Here is a 16,102-nt window from a genome sequence, read left to right on the forward strand (position 1 = left end):
ATAAAAACTCTACCACAAAACTCCAATTAAGAAACAGAATTCCCGCCCCAGTGCAAACGGATGAGACACTCAATGCATTTAATCAATAAAAAAACAACTTCAGTTAAGAACCCAGATTCAAATCCTACCACAAATCCACCACATTTAATCATTAAAAATAACCCAACTCCAATGGAGAGCACGAATTGCAACTCAACGGCCATTAATGAATTAACCAAATAAAACTCAATTAAGAAACCAAATTAAAGCCCTACCGCAAACACCCTACAATTAATCAATTAACCAAAAATTAACCAATTAAGACCTGGAATTTCCCCCAGCTTTTCATGGTGGACAACGGCGCCGACGACTGGCGCATCGCCATGACCTCGGAGCGCGTCTTCTTCATCGCGCTGGAGCTGCTGGTGTGCGCCATCCACCCCATCCCCGGCCAGTACCTGTTCACCTGGACCGCCCGCCTGGCCTTCACCTACGCGGCCTCGGTGGCCCACGCCGACGTGGACATCGTGCTGTCCATCCCCATGTTCCTGCGGCTCTACCTGCTGGGCAGGGTGATGCTGCTGCACAGCAAGCTCTTCACCGACGCCTCGTCGCGCAGCATCGGCGCCCTCAACAAGATCAACTTCAACACGCGCTTCGTCATGAAGACGCTCATGACCATCTGCCCCGGCACGGTGCTGCTGGTGTTCAGCATCTCCTCCTGGATCATCGCCGCCTGGACCGTGCGCGTCTGCGAGAGGTGAGGGGGCGGCGGGGCGGGGGGTGGGGGTGGTGGGGATGGGAGGTTGGAGATGGTGGGATGGGGTTTGGGGGCGGTGGGATGGGGTTTGGGATGGTTGGATGGTCGTGGAATGGGGTTTAGGGGGGTTTGGAGATGGTGGAATGGGGTTTGGGGGTTGTGGGATGGGGTTTGGGATGATGGAATGGGGTTTGGGGGCGGTGGAATGGGGTTTGGGGGGGTTTGGGATGATGGAATGGGGTTTGGGGGTGGTGGGATGGGGTTTGGGATGGTTGGATGGTCGTGGAATGGGGTTTAGGGGGGTTTGGAGATGGTGGAATGGGGTTTGGGGGTTGTGGGATGGGGTTTGGGGGTGGTGGAATGGGGTTTGGGGGTTGTGGGATGGGGTTTGGAGATGGTGGAATGGGGTTTGGAGGGGGTTTGGGGGTGGTGGGGTGGGGTTTGGGGAGGTTGGGGGTGGTGGAATGGGGTTTGGGGATCATGGAATGGGGTTTGGGGTGGTTGGGGATTCATCAAGTGGGGTTTGGGAGGGGTTGGGGTTAGTGGAATGGGGTTTGGGGGTGGTGGAATGGGGTTTGGGGGGTTTGGGGGTGGTGGAATGGGGTTTGGGGGGTTGGAATGGGGTTTGGGGTGGTGGGATGGTCGTGGAATGGGGTTTGGGGGTGGTGGAATGGGGTTGGGGGGTTAGAGATCATGAAATGGGGTTTAGGGTGGTGGGATAGGGTTTGGAGGGTTGGGGGCGGTGGGATGGGGTTTGGGGGGGGGTGGTGGAATGGGGTTTGGGGGTGGTTGGGGATCGTGGTGGGGTTTGGGGGTTGTGGGATGGGGTTGGGGGGTGGTGGGATGGTGGAATGGGGTTTGGGGGTGGTTGGGGATTCAAGTGGGGTTTGGGGGGGGTTGGGGTTAGTGGAATGGGGTTTGGGGGTGGTGGGATGGGGTTTGGGGATTGTGCAATGGGATTTTGGAGTGGTTGGGGGTTGTGGAATGGGGTTTGGGGGGGTTAGGGATCATGAAATGGGGTTTGGGGGTGGTTGAGGATGATGGGATGGGGTTTAGGGGCTGTGGAATGGGGTTTGGGGGTCGTGGAATGGGGTTTGGGGTGGTTGGGGATTGTGGAATGGGGTTTGGGAATGGTAGAATGGGGTTTGGGGGGGTTAGGGATCATGAAATGGGGTTTGGGGATCATCAAGTGGGGTTTGGAGTGGTTGGGGAGATGTGAAATGGGGTTTGGTGATCATGGAATGCAGTTTGGAGTGTTGGGGGGTCGTGAAATGTCCCGCGGTGTCCCCACGATGTCCCTGCGATGTTCTGGGTTGTCCCCGCGATGTCCCCGCGGGGCTCTGGGTTGTCCCCGTGATGTCCCCGCGATGTCCCTGCGATGTTCTGGGTTGTCCCCGGGATGTCCCCGCGATGTCCCCGCGGGGCTCTGGGTTGTCCCCGGGATGTCCCCGCGATGTCCCCGCGGTGTGTCCGTGTTGTCCCCGGGGATTCTGGGTTGTCCCCGCGGTGTGTCCGAGATGTTCCCGCGGTGTCCCCGCCCCGTCCCCGCGGTGTCCCCCCCCCTGCTGGCCCCGATCCCCCCCGGCCCCGCTCGGGGGTCGCGCATTAACCGCTGTTGTTTTCCCTCCCCGCCCGCTCTGCTGCTCGCAGGGACAAACTGTGAGTGACCGCAGGGACCGTCCCGAGTGGCCGCAGGGACCGTCCCTCCCCCCAGGCTTCTGCTCCCCCCAGACCCCCGAATTTAGGATTAGCTGCAGCCTGGGGGGGGACACGGAAAGGGGCTGCGACCCCTTTTCCTCTTGGAACCTCAGCTGTCCCCTCCCCCGTGTCCCCCAGCTTGGGGACATCCGTGGTGGCTTTCGGGGGGACTTTCAGAGCGACCCCACAAGGAGCTGAGAGTCTCCAAAGGGATTTTGGGTTTTTTTTTCCCGATTTTTGTCCCCTCCGCGTTTTCCCCCGTCCTGGCCCCGCACGTTTTGGGAATTTTTGGGAAATGTCACCGCGGCTGTCACCTCCCCTCCTCCCCCGCGACCCCGCGGTGTCCCCGCCCTGTCCCCGCCTGTCCCTCGGGGCCGGGTGAGGTTCCAAGCCCAAACCGAGGGTGGGGAAGCAGCAATCCTAAATTCCTGACGCTTGAGACCCCCCACCCCCACCCCGGCTTGTCCCCGTGTCCCCTTTTCCCTTTCCCAACCCCTTTTCCCTTTTTCTGACCCCATTTGTCATCTCCCACCCCATTTCCCCTTTTCCCAATCCCATTCCCCCCTTTCCCAATCCCATTTCTGCTGCTCCCAACCCCATTCCCACTTTCTGACCCCATTTCCCCTGTTCCCAATCCCATTTCCCTTTTGTAATCCCATTTTCCATCTCCCACCCTATTCCCACTTTCCCAATTCCATTTCCCCTTTCCCAATCCCATTCCCCCCTTTCCCAACCCCATTTCCCATTTCCCAATCCAATTCCCCCTTTCCCACCCCATTTTCCCTTTCCCACCCCATTTCCCTGTCCCCAGCCCCATTCCCCATTTCCCAACCCCATTCCCTGTCCCCAACCCCATTCCCCTGTCCCCATCCCCATTCCCCTGTCCCCAACCCCATTCCCCATTCCCAACCCCATTTCCCTGTCCCCAATCCCATTCCCTGTCCCCAATCCCATTCCCCTGTCCCCAATCCAATTCCCCTGTCCCCAACCCTGTTCCCTGTCCCCAACCCCATTCCCCTTTCCCACCCCATTCCCCTGTCCCCAACCCCATTCCCTGTCCCCAACCCTGTTCCCTGTCCCCATCCCCATTCCCTGTCCCCAACCCCATTCCCTGTCCCCAGCCCCATTCTCCTGTCCCCAGCCCCTGTCCCTGCACATCCCCGTCCCCCTGCCCGGCTTTGGCCGCTGCTCCGTGTCCCCTGCCTGGCCTTGTCCCCACCCTGGGGACAGGGAGTGGTGGCACCGCCGTGTTTGTGACACCAGAATCTCTCAGTGTCCCCCAGCGCCCTCCTGGTGTCACCTTTTGGGGGTGCACGGTGACATCGGCGTCCTGCGCTTTTGGGGACAGCGGTGCCACCTCCGAGGGGACACGTCCCCATGGTGTCCCCAAAACCACCTTGGGGACAATGTCCTGAATCCACGATGGCACTGCCAAGGGGGATTCAATGTGACATTGGTGTCCTGTACTTCTGGGGACAGCAGTGCCACCTCTGTGCCTGTCCCCTCATTGTCCCCAGGGGACACAGCCTGGCCATGGGACATCCCCACGGTGTCCCCAATGCCACTTTGGGGACAATGCTGTGAATTCAGTGTGAGGGGGGATTCAGTGACATTGGTGTCCTGTGCTTTTGGGGACAGCAGTGCCACCTCTGTGCCTGTCCCCCTGTCCCCAACCCATTCCTGAGGGGACACAGCCTGGCCATGGGACATCCCCATGGTGTCCCCAACGCCACTTTGGGGACAACACCCCGAATCCACCGTGATGGGCACAGAATGGGGGGTTGGACTCGAGGATCGCGGTGCCATCGGTGCCACCCGTGCCATTGGTGTCACCCGTGCCATCGGTGTCACCCGTGCCATCGGTGCCACCTGTGCCATTGGTGCTACCAGTGTCATTGGTGTCACCTGTGCCATCGGTGCCACCCGTGTCATTGGTGCCACCCGTGCCATTGGTGTCACCTGTGCCATTGGTGCCACCTGTGCCATCGGTGTCAGCAGTGCCATCGGTGTCACCCGTGCCATCGGTGCCACCAGTGCCATCAGTGCCATTGGTGCCATTGGTGTCACCAGTGCCATCGGTGTCACCAGCGCCATCAGTGCCATTGGTGCCACCTGTGCCATCGGTGTCACCCGTGCCATCGGTGTCACCCGTGCCATTGGTGCCACCAGTGCCATCAGTGCCATCGGTGCCATCGGTGCCAGCAGTGCCACCCCCGCAGGTACCACGACAAGCAGGAGGTGACCAGTAACTTCCTGGGGGCCATGTGGCTGATCTCCATCACCTTCCTGTCCATCGGCTACGGGGACATGGTGCCACACACCTACTGCGGCAAGGGCGTGTGCCTGCTGACCGGCATCATGGTGAGGGACCGGACAGGGACAGGGAGGGACAGGGATGGGGACAGGGAGGGGACAGGGATGGGGACAGGGAGGGGACAGGGACAGGGACAGGATGGGGACAGGGAGGGGACAGGGATGGGGACAGGGACAGGGATGGGGACAGGGATGGGGACAGGGATGGGGACAGGGACAGGGACAGGGATGGGGATGGGACAGGGATGGGGATGGGATGGGGACAGGGACAGGGAGGGACAGGGAGGGACAGGGATGGGGACAGGGAAGGGATGGGGATGGGACAGGGATTGGGACAGGGGGACAGGGGACAGGGAGGGGAGAGAGTGGACGATGGGGACAGCAGGGACAGAGGGGACAGCAGGGACAGAGGGGACAGGGACACAGGGAGGGGAGAGGGAGGGGACAGTGAGGGGACAGTGAGGGGACAGTGGGGACAGAGAGGAGAGCGGGGGAAGAGACTGGGTGCAGTGGAGACAGCAAGGACAGTGAGGGGACAGAGGGGACACCAGCGACAGGGAGGGGACAGGGAGTGATGGGGAGAGAGGGAACAGCGGGGGGACAGCGGGGACAGGGAGGGGACAGCAGGGTCAGAGGGGACAGCGGGGACAGGGAGGAAGGGTCACCGTGGGGGACACCACGGGGAGACATCGGTGTGGGGACATCGGGGTGGGGACACTTCGTGGGGACACCACTAGGGGGCACCAGTGAGGGGACGCCAAAACGTTCTGGTTTTTTCTTTTAATTCGAATTTATAAAAAATGCAAATGAGAGAACGGAACCAAAGCTGTCCCCTGTCCCCATCCCCTGTCCCATCCCTGTCCCATCTCTGTCCCTGTCCCCTATCCCTGTCCCTATTCCATCCTGTCCCTGTCCCATCCCTGTCCCCTGTCCCTGTCCCCTCCCTGTCCCTGTCCTGTCCATGTCCCTGTCCTTGTCTCTGTTCCCTGTCCCTGTTCCATCCTGTCCCTGTCCCATCCCTGTCCCCTGTCCTCTGTCCCCTCTGTCCCTGTCCCTGTCCCTATCCCTGTCCCTGTCCCTGTCCCGGTTCTCTGTCCCTGTTCCATCCTATCCCTGTCCCTGTCCCCATCCCTGTCCCTCTGTCCCTGTCCCCGCTGTCCCTGTCCCTGTCCCCCTCCCTGTCCCTGTCCCTGTCCCTGTCCCTGTCCCTGTCCCTGTCCCTGTCCCTGTCCCTGTTCCACCCTGTCCCTGTCCCATCCCTGTCCCCTGTCCCTGTCCCCTGTCCCTGGTCCCTGTCCCTATCCCTGTCCCCTGTCCCTGTCCCCTGTCCCCTGTTCCCTGTCCCAGGGCGCTGGCTGCACCGCCCTCGTGGTGGCCGTGGTGGCCCGCAAGCTGGAGCTGACCAAAGCTGAGAAACACGTGCACAACTTCATGATGGACACGCAGCTCACCAAGAGGGTGAGCCCAGAAATGGGGGAAATCCCATCAGAATGGGGAAAACCCCGTGAAAACCAAAAAAATCCCGTTAAAATTGGAAAAAACCCATTAAAATCCCAATAAAACCCATTAAAATCCCAATAAAACCCATTAAAATGGGTGAAAATCCCATTAAGACTGGGGAAAATACAATTAAAACTCATTAAAACTGAGAAAAAAACCCATTAAAATTGAGTAAAAAATCATTAAAACTGGGAAAAACCCCATAAAAACTGGGGGAAACTCCATTAAAACTGGGAAAAACAACTGGGAAAAATCCCATTAAAACCCATTAAAATCCCAATAAAACCCATTAAAATCCCAATAAAACCCATTAAAATGGGTGAAAATCCCATTAAGACTGGGGAAGATACAATTAAAACTCATTAAAACCCATTAACACCGAGAAAAAAACCCATTAAAACTGAGTAAAAAAAACATTAAAACTGGGAAAACCCCATAAAAACTGGGGGAAACACCATTAAAACTGGGAAAAACAACTGGGAAAAATCCCATTAAAACCCATTAAAACCCATTAAAACCCATTAAAACCCATTAAAATGGGTGAAAGCCCAATTAAAACTGGGGAAAATCCCATTAAAACCCATTAAAACCGAGAAAAAACCCATTAAAACTGGGAAAAGAAGCTGGGAAAAATCCCAATAAAACCCATTAAAATTGGTGAAAACCCCCCTAAAACAGGGGAAAATCCCATTAAAACCCATTAAAACCCATTAAAACTGGGAAAAGAAACTGGGAAAAATCCCAATAAAACCCATTAAAATCCCAATAAAACCCATCAAAATCCCAATAAAACCCATTAAAATGGGTGAAAACCCCATCAAGGCTGGGGAAAATCCCATTAAAACCGAGAAAATACCCATTAAAACTGGGAAAAGAAACTGGGAAAAATCCAATAAAATCCATTAAAGCCCCATTAAAACATGTTACAATGGGTGAAAACCCCACTAAAACAGGGGAAAATCCCATTAAAACCCCATTAAAACTGAGTAAAAAGCCATTAAAACTGGGGAAAACCCCATAAAAACTGGGGGAAGCTCCATTAAAATTGGGGAAAGAAACTGGGAAAAATCCCAATAAAACCCATTCAAACCAGAATAAAACCCATTAAAATGGATGAAAACCCCATCAAGGCTGGGGAAAATCCCATTAAAACCCATTAAAACCGAGAAAATCCCATTAAAACTGGGAAAAGAAACTGGGAAAATCCCAATAAAACCCATTCAAATCCCAATAAAACCTGATAAAATGGGTGAAAACCCCATTAAGACTGGGGAAAATCCCATTAAAACTCATTAAAACTGAGGAAAAAATACCCATTAAAACTGGGGAAAACCCCATAAAAACTGGGAAAAACCTGATTAAAATTGTGAAAAAATACCCATAAAAACTGGCAAAAAAATCCAATTAAAATTGAGAAAAAAACCCCATGAAAATTGGGAAAAAATCCAATTAAAATTATGAAAAATCCCATAAAATCCAAGAAAAAAAACCCATAAAATCCAGGAAAAATCCCATAAAAATTGGGACAAACCCCTTTCCAGGTGAAGAACGCGGCTGCCAACGTGCTGAGGGAGACGTGGCTCGTCTACAAACACATCAAACCTGGGGAAACATTGGGAAAAAAACCCATTAAAACTGTGAAAAAAACCATTAAAACTGGTGAATAAATGGGAAAAATCTCATAAAACTCAGGAAAAACCCCATAAAAACTGGGGAAAACCCCATAAAAACTGGGAAAAACCCAATTAAAACTGGGGAAAACCTGATTAAAATTGAGGAAAAAAAATCTATTAAAAACTGGGAAAAAATCCGATTAAAATTAGGAAAAATCCCATAAAATCCAGGAAAAACCCCATAAAAATTGGGAAAAACCCCATAAAAATTGGGACAAACCCCATAAAAATTGGGACAAACCCCATAAAACCTGTTCCAAACCCCGTTGCAGGTGAAGAACGCGGCTGCCAACGTGCTGAGGGAGACGTGGCTCATCTACAAACACACCAAACCTGGGGAAACATTGGGGGAAAAAAACCCATTAAAACTGGGAAAAAAACCATTAAAACTGGGAAAAAACCTGGAAAAAATCCCATAAAAATTGGGGAAAACCCCATAAAAACTGGGGAAAAACCTGATTAAAATTGAGAAAAAAAAACCCCATAAAAACTGGGGAAAAAACTCCCATAAAATCCAGAAAAAACCCTATAAAACCCAGGAAAAATCCCAAAAAAAATGGGAAAATCCCATAAAAATTGGGAAAAACCCCATAAAAACTGGGACAAACCCCGTTGCAGGTGAAGAACGCGGCTGCCAACGTGCTGAGGGAGACGTGGCTCATCCACAAGCACACCAAACCTGGGGAAACATTGGGGAAAAAAACCCATTAAAACTGGGGAAAAAACCATTAAAACTGGGAAAAAACCTGGAAAAAATCCCATAAAAATTGGGGAAAACCCATTAAAACTGTGAAAAAATCACATAAAAACTGGGGAAAACCCCATAAAAACTGGGGAAAACCTGATTAAAATTGAGGAAAAAAAATCTATTAAAAACTGGGAAAAAATCCAATTAAAATTGGGAAAAATCCCAAAAAAAATTGGAAAAACCCCATAAAAACTGGGACAAACCCCATAAAACCTGTTCCAAACCCGTTTCCAGGTGAAGAACGCGGCTGCCAACGTGCTGAGGGAGACGTGGCTCATCTACAAACACACCAAACCTGGGGAAACACCAGGGAAAAAAACCCATTAAAACTGGGAAAAAAAACATTAAAACTGGGAAAAAACCTGGATAAAATCCCATAAAACTCAGGAAAAACCCCATAAAAACTGGGGAAAACCCCATAAAAACTGGGAAAAACCTGATTAAAATTGAGGAAAAAAAATCTATTAAAAACTGGGAAAAAATCCGATTAAAATTGGGAAAAACCCCATAAAATCCAGGAAAAATCCCATAAAAATTGGGAAAAACCCCATAAAAATTGGGAAAAACCCCATAAAAACTGGGAAAAACCCCATAAAAATTGGGACAAACCCCTTTCCAGGTGAAGAACGCGGCTGCCAACGTGCTGAGGGAGACGTGGCTCATCTACAAGCACACCAAACCTGGGGAAACACCAGGGAAAAACCCAATTAAAACTGGGGAATAAATGGGAAAAATCCCATAAAAACTGGGAAAAACCTGATTAAAATTGAGAAAAAAAATCCCATAAAAACTGGGGAAAAAAATCCAATTAAAATTGGAAAAAAAACCCATGAAAACTGGGAAAAAATCCAATTAAAATTAGGAAAAACCCCATAAAATCCAGGAAAAAAACCCATAAAATCCAGGAAAAATCCCATAAAAATTGGGACAAACCCCTTTCCAGGTGAAGAACGCGGCTGCCAACGTGCTGAGGGAGACGTGGCTCGTCTACAAACACATCAAACCTGGGGAAACACCGGGGGAAAAAAAACATTAAAACTAGGAAAAAACCATTAAAACTGGGAAAAAACCCATTAAAACTGGGGAATAAATGGGAAAATCCTCATAAAACCAGGAAAAATCCCATAAAAACTGGGGGAAAACCCCATGAAAACTGGGGAAAAACCTGATTAAAATTGAGAAAAAAAATCCCATAAAAACTGGGGAAAAAAATCCCATAAAATCCAGAAAAAAACCTATAAAACCCAGGAAAAATCCCAAAAAAACTTGGAAAAACCCAATAAAAATTGGGAAAAACCCCATAAAAACTGGGACAAACCCCGTTGCAGGTGAAGAACGCGGCTGCCAACGTGCTGAGGGAGACGTGGGTCATCTACAAACACACCAAACCTGGGGAAACACCAGGGAAAAACCCAATTAAAACTGGGGAATAAATGGAAAAAAAAAAACATATAACCAGGAAAAACCCCATAAAAACTGGGGGAAAAAATCCCATAAAAACTGTGGAAAACCCCATAAAAACTGGGAAAAACCTGATTAAAATTGAGAAAAAAAATCCCATAAAAACTGGGGAAAAACCCAATTAAAATTGGGAAAAAACCCATAAAACCCAGGAAAAACCCCATAAAATCCAGGAAAATCCCATAAAAATCGGGGAAAACCCCATAAAACCTGTTCCAAACCCGTTTCCAGGTGAAGAACGCGGCTGCCAACGTGCTGAGGGAGACGTGGCTCATCTACAAGCACACCAGGCTGGTGAAGAAGCCGGAGCCCGCCCGGGTTCGGACCCACCAGCGTAAGTTCCTCCAAGCCATCCATCAGTAAGTGCCAGCGCTTTTCCTGCTTCCTTGTCACCCCCTGTCCCCGAGGGTGACACCTCCCGGCGGGTGACAGGCGCTGTTTGTCACCCCTGCGGGGTGTGGCGCAGGGGTTTGGCGGCTGTTGTTTGTCGCCTGGTGTTGTCGCTTGTCCCCCATTCCTTGTCACCTGTTCTTGTCACTTGTCACTTGTCCCCCATTCCTTGTCACCTGTTCTTGTCCTTTGTCACTTGTCATTGTCACTTGTCCCCCATTCCTTGTCCCCCCATTCTTTGTCACCTGTTCTTGTCGCTTGTCGCTTGTCCCCTCATTCTTTGCCACCTGTTCTTGTCATTGTCACTTGTCATTGTCGCTTGTCCCCCGTTTTGTCACCTGTTCTTGTCACTTGTCACTTGTCATTGTCACTTGTCCACCATTCTTTGTCACCTGTTCTTGTCACTTGTCACTTGTCATTGCCACTTGTCCACCATTCTTTGTCACCTGTTCTTGTCATTGTCACTTGTCACTTGTCACTTGTCATTGTCACTTGTCCCCCATTTCTTGTCCCCCATTCTTTGTCACCTGTCCTTGTCCCTTGTCACTTGTCATTGTCACTTGTCCCCCATTCTTTGTCACCTGTCCTTGTCATTGTCACTTGTCCCCCTCATTCCTTGTCCCCCATTCTTTGTCACCTGTTCTTGTCCCTTGTTCTTGTCACTTGTCATTGTCACTTGTCCCCCATTCTTTGTCACCTGTTCTTGTCCCTTGTCACTTGTCATTGTCACTTGTCCCCCATTCCTTGTCCCCCATTCTTTGTCACCTGTCCTTGTCCCTTGTCACTTGTCATTGTCACTTGTCCCCCATTTCTTGTCCCCCGTTCTTTGTCACCTGTTCTTGTCATTGTCACTTGTCATTGTCACTTGTCCCCTCATTCTTTGTCACCTGTTCTTGTCACTTGTCATTGTCACTTGTCCCCCATTTCTTGTCCCCCATTCTTTGTCACCTATCCTTGTCCCTTGTCACTTGTCACTTGTCATTGTCACTTGTTCCCCATTCTTTGTCACCTGTTCTTGTCACTTGTCATTGTCACTTGTCCCCCATTTCTTGTCCCCCATTCTTTGTCACCTGTCCTTGTCCCTTGTCACTTGTCCATTGTCACTTGTCATTGTCCACCTGTTCTTGTCACTTGTTCTTGTCACTTGTCCCCCTCATTCCTTGTCCCCCATTCTTTGTCACCTGTTCTTGTCCCTTGTTCTTGTCACTTGCCCCCCCGTTCTTTGTCACCTGTTCTTGTCACTTGTCACTTGTCATTGTCACTTGTTCCCCATTCTTTGTCACCTGTTCTTGTCATTGTCACTTGTCATTGTCACTTGTCCCCCATTCTTTGTCACCTGTCCTTGTCATTGTCACTTGTCCCCTTCATCCTTGTCCCCCATTCTTTGTCACCTGTCCTTGTCACCTGTTCTTGTCCATTGTCACTTGTCACTGTCACTTGTCCCCCGTTCCTTGTCCCCCCATTCCTTGTCACCTGTTCTTGTCCCTTGTCACTGTCACTTGTCCCCCATTCTTTGTCACCTGTCCTTGTCCCTTGTTCTTATCCCTTGTTCTTGTCACTTGTCCCTCATTCCTTGTCCCCATTCCTTGTCCCCTGTCCTTGTCATTGTCACTTGTCCCTCATTCCTTGTCCCCATTCCTTGTCCCCCTATTCTTTGTCCCCCTGTTCTTGTCCCTTGTCCCTCATTACTTGTCCCCTGTCCTTCTCCCCATGTTTGTCACCTGTCCTTGTCCCTTGTTCTTGTCATTGTCACTTGTTCCTCATTCCTTGTCACCTGTTCTTGTCCCCATCCCTTGTCCCCCATCCCTTATCCCACTGCCCTGTCCTTGTCCTCTATCCCATTATTGTCCCTTGTCCCTGTCCCTGTCCTGTGTCTTTGTCTCCTGGCCTTGTTCCCTGTTCTTGTCCATTATTCTTGTCCTTGTCCCCTGTCCTTGTCCCCATTCCTTGTTCCCTGTCCCATCCCTGTCCCCATGGCCCCCATCCCCCTCTGTCACCGTGTCCCCACAGGGTGGGGGTGGCACCAGAACCCCCTGCCCCCTCCAGCTCTGGGGTGGGCTGTGGGGTGTGACCTGGCTGGGACAGGGGGGTGATTTTGGGGTGATTTTGGGGTGATTTTGGGGTGATTTTGGGTGATTTTGGGGTGGGGGGTGACGCTGCTCCGCTGTCCCCTCAGAATTAACCCTTTGTTTTGTCTCTGCTCCGCCCCGCCCCCGCAGAGCTCAGAAGTAAGTGCCCCCCTCCCCTCCCCCCCCCCCCAGCTTTGCATGGGCTCTGCTGCCGAATTTTGGGGCGGGGGGACACCCCAAAACTGGCTGTGACCCCCCCAGGGGGCGGTTTTGGGGCGCTTGCTGGGAGGGGCTGCACGTTTGGGGATTTGGGGCTGCATGGGGGGGGTGACAGGGGTGACAGCGCTCTCGGGGGGGTGACAGCCATCCCTGGGGGGTGACAGCCATCCCGGGGTGGGGGTGACAGCCATCCCTGGGCTGTCCCCAACCCTGCTGCTGTCCCCTCAGGCTGAGGAGTGTGAAGATGGAGCAGCGCAAGCTCAACGACCAGGCCAACACCTTGGTGGACCTGGCCAAGGTGAGCCTGGTGGCCTGGCCTGGCCTTGTCCCCACCCTTGTCCCCTCTCTGTGTCCCCTGTCCTTGTCCCTTGTCCCCCATTCCCACTGTCCTTGTCCCCATTCTTGTTCCTGCCTTTGTCCCCTGTCCTTGTCCCCTTTTCTTGTCCCCTGTCTTTGTCCTCAATCCTTGTCCTTGTGTCAATCCCATTCTTGTCCCCTGCCCTTGTCCCCTCTCTGTGTCCCCTGTCCTTGTCCCTGCCCTTGTCTCTGTCCTTGTCCCCTGTCCTTGTCCCCTGTCCTTGTCCCTGGTCTCCCATTCCCACTGTCCTTGTCCCCATTCCTGTTCCTGTCCTTGTCCTCAGTCCTTGTCCTTGTGTCAATCCCATTCTTGTCCCCTGCCCTTGTCCCCTGTCCTTGTCATCTGTTCCATTCTTGTCCCCTGTCCCTGTTCCCTGTCCCCCATTCCCATTGTCCCCATCCCCTGTTCTTGTCCTGCATCCCATTCTTGTCCCCTGCCCTTGTCCCCATCCCTGTCCCCTGTCCCCCATTCATTGTCCCCATGCCTTGTCCTCAACCTCATCCCTGTCCCATCCTTGTCCCCATCCCTGTCCCCTGTCCCCCATTCCCTCTGTCCTCATCCCCCATTTTTCTCCCCCATTTACGGTTTCCCTCCTCACCCCCCCATGTCCTCCCGTTTTTGGGGGTCCCCCATTTCCCTCATCCCCCATTCCCCCCATTTTCGGGGTCCCTCACCCCCATTTTCGGGGTCCCTCACCCCCCATTTCCCCCCCATTTTCGGGGTCCCTCTCACCCCTCACCCCCTCATTTCCCCCCCCATTTCCCCCCGTTTTCGGGGTCACTCACCCCCATTCCCCCGTTTCCGGGGTCCCTCACCCCCCATTTTCGGGGTCCCTCACCCCCGTTTCCGGGGTCCCTCACCCCCATTTCGGGGTCCCTCACCCCCATTTCGGGGTCCCTCACCCCCATTTTCGGGGTCCCTCACCCCCATTTCCCCCCCATTTACGGGGTCCCTCACCCCCATTTCGGGGTCCCTCACCCCCATTTCCCCCCCATTTACGGGGTCCCTCACCCCCATTTCGGGTCCCTCACCCCCATTTCGGGGTCCCTCACCCCCGTTTCGGGTCCCTCACCCCCATTTCGGGGTCCCTCACCCCCATTTCGGGGTGCCTCACCCCCATTTCCCCCCCATTTTCGGGTCCCTCACCCCCATTTCCGGGGTCCCTCACCCCCATTCCGGGGTCCCTCACCCCCATTTTCGGGGTCACTCACCCCCATTTCCCCCCCATTTTCGGGGTCCCTCACCCCCATTTTCGGGGTCCCTCACCCCCATTTCGGGGTCCCTCACCCCTCGATTTCGGGGTCCTTCACCCCCATTTCCGGGGTCCCTCACCCCCCCAATTTCCCCCCCATTTACGGGGTCCCTCACCCCCATTTCGGGGTCCCTCACCCCCCGATTTCGGGGTGCCAGTCGCAGTCGCTGATGTCGGAGCTGCTGGCCGAGCTGCAGGAGCGCCACGAGGAGCTGGAGAAGCGGCTGGCGGCGCTGGAGGCGCAGCTGGAGGCGCTGGGGCTGAGCCTGCTGGCCCTGCCCGGGCGAGTCAGCCAGGCGCTGGGCCAGCACCGGGACCCGCTGGGCCAGCACCGGGACCCGCTGGGCCAGCACCGGGACCCGCTGGGCCAGCACCGGGACCCGCTGGGCCAGCAGAGAGACACGCTGGGCCAGCACCGGGAGCCCCTGGGCCAGCACCGGGAGCACCTGGGCCAGCACCGGGACCCACTGGGCCAGCAGAGAGACACGCTGGGCCAGCACCGGGACCCGCTGGGCCAGCACCGGGACACCCTGGGCCAGCACCGGGACACGCTGGGCCAGCAGAGAGACACGCTGGGCCAGCACCGGGACACGCTGGGCCAGCACCGGGAGCCCCTGGGCCAGCACCGGGACCTGCTGGGCCAGCAGAGAGACACGCTGGGCCAGCACCGGGACCCGCTGGGCCAGCACCGGGACACCCTGGGCCAGCACCGGGACACGCTGGGCCAGCAGAGGGACACCCTGGGCCAGCACCGGGACACCCTGGGCCAGCAGAGAGACACGCTGGGCCAGCAGAGGGACCCGCTGGGCCAGCACCGGGACCCGCTGGGCCAGCAGAGAGACACGCTGGGCCAGCACCGGGAGCCCCTGGGCCAGCAGAAAGACATGCTGGGCCAGCACCGGGACCCGCTGGGCGAGTGCCGGGACCTGCTGGGCCAGCACGGGGACCCGCCGGGCGAGCACGGGGACCCGCCGGGCCAGCACCAGGACCTGCTGGGCCAGCATCGAGATCTTCTGGGCCAGCAGAGGGACCTCCTGGGCCAGCAGGGGGACACTCTGGGCCAGCAGAGGGACACATTGTGCCACCATCGAGACACTCTGGGCCAGAAGAGGGACACACTGGGCCACCAGCGAGACACTCTGGGCCAGCAGAGGGAGCTCCTGGGCCAGGACTGGGACCTGCTGGGCCACCAGCGAGATCCTCTGGGCCACCATCGAGACACTCTGGGCCAGCATCGAGACACTCTGGGCCAGCATCGGGACCCCCTGGGCCACCATCGAGACCCCCCGGGCCACCATCGGGACACTCTGGGCCACCAGCACGGGGACCCGGCCGGGCCGTGGCCACCGCGCCTCTGCTCGGCCACCGCCCCCTGCAGCCCCGCTCGCCACCGGGGCCGGGGCAGCCCCGAGAGCCCCCGGGCGGCCTCGGACAGCGGCTGAGGGGACAGTGGCACTGTCACCGTGTCACCGTGTCACTGAGTGTCACTGTGTGTCACCGAGTGTCACCTCGGACAGCGGCTGAGGGGGGACAGTGTCACGGAGTGTCACTGTGTCACCGGTGTCACCCAGTGTCACCTCAGGCAGCAGCTCAGGGGGACAGTGTCACTGTGTCACTGACTGTCACTGAGTGTCACCTCAGACAGCGGCTGAGGGGGACAGGGCTGTCACTGTGTCACTGTG

General features: G+C 54.6%; 1 protein-coding gene across 1 annotated transcript in view; it reads left to right on the forward strand.

Annotated features, from left to right (window-relative positions):
• The window catches only part of KCNN1 (potassium calcium-activated channel subfamily N member 1), a 20,897-nt gene extending 5,035 nt beyond the window's left edge, over positions 1–15,862 (forward strand). Inside the window, exons 4-9 of the mRNA XM_056512368.1 lie at positions 321–739; positions 4,657–4,798; positions 6,098–6,208; positions 10,364–10,491; positions 13,039–13,108; positions 14,579–15,862. Coding sequence (XP_056368343.1) covers positions 321–739; positions 4,657–4,798; positions 6,098–6,208; positions 10,364–10,491; positions 13,039–13,108; positions 14,579–15,862 — 2,154 coding nt within the window. The remainder of the gene's footprint in view (positions 1–320; positions 740–4,656; positions 4,799–6,097; positions 6,209–10,363; positions 10,492–13,038; positions 13,109–14,578) is intronic.
• Positions 15,863–16,102: the final 240 nt, after the last annotated feature.

The sequence above is a fragment of the Oenanthe melanoleuca genome, chromosome 28 (genome assembly GCF_029582105.1).
Source record: "Oenanthe melanoleuca isolate GR-GAL-2019-014 chromosome 28, OMel1.0, whole genome shotgun sequence".
Lineage (NCBI taxonomy): Eukaryota > Metazoa > Chordata > Aves > Passeriformes > Muscicapidae > Oenanthe > Oenanthe melanoleuca.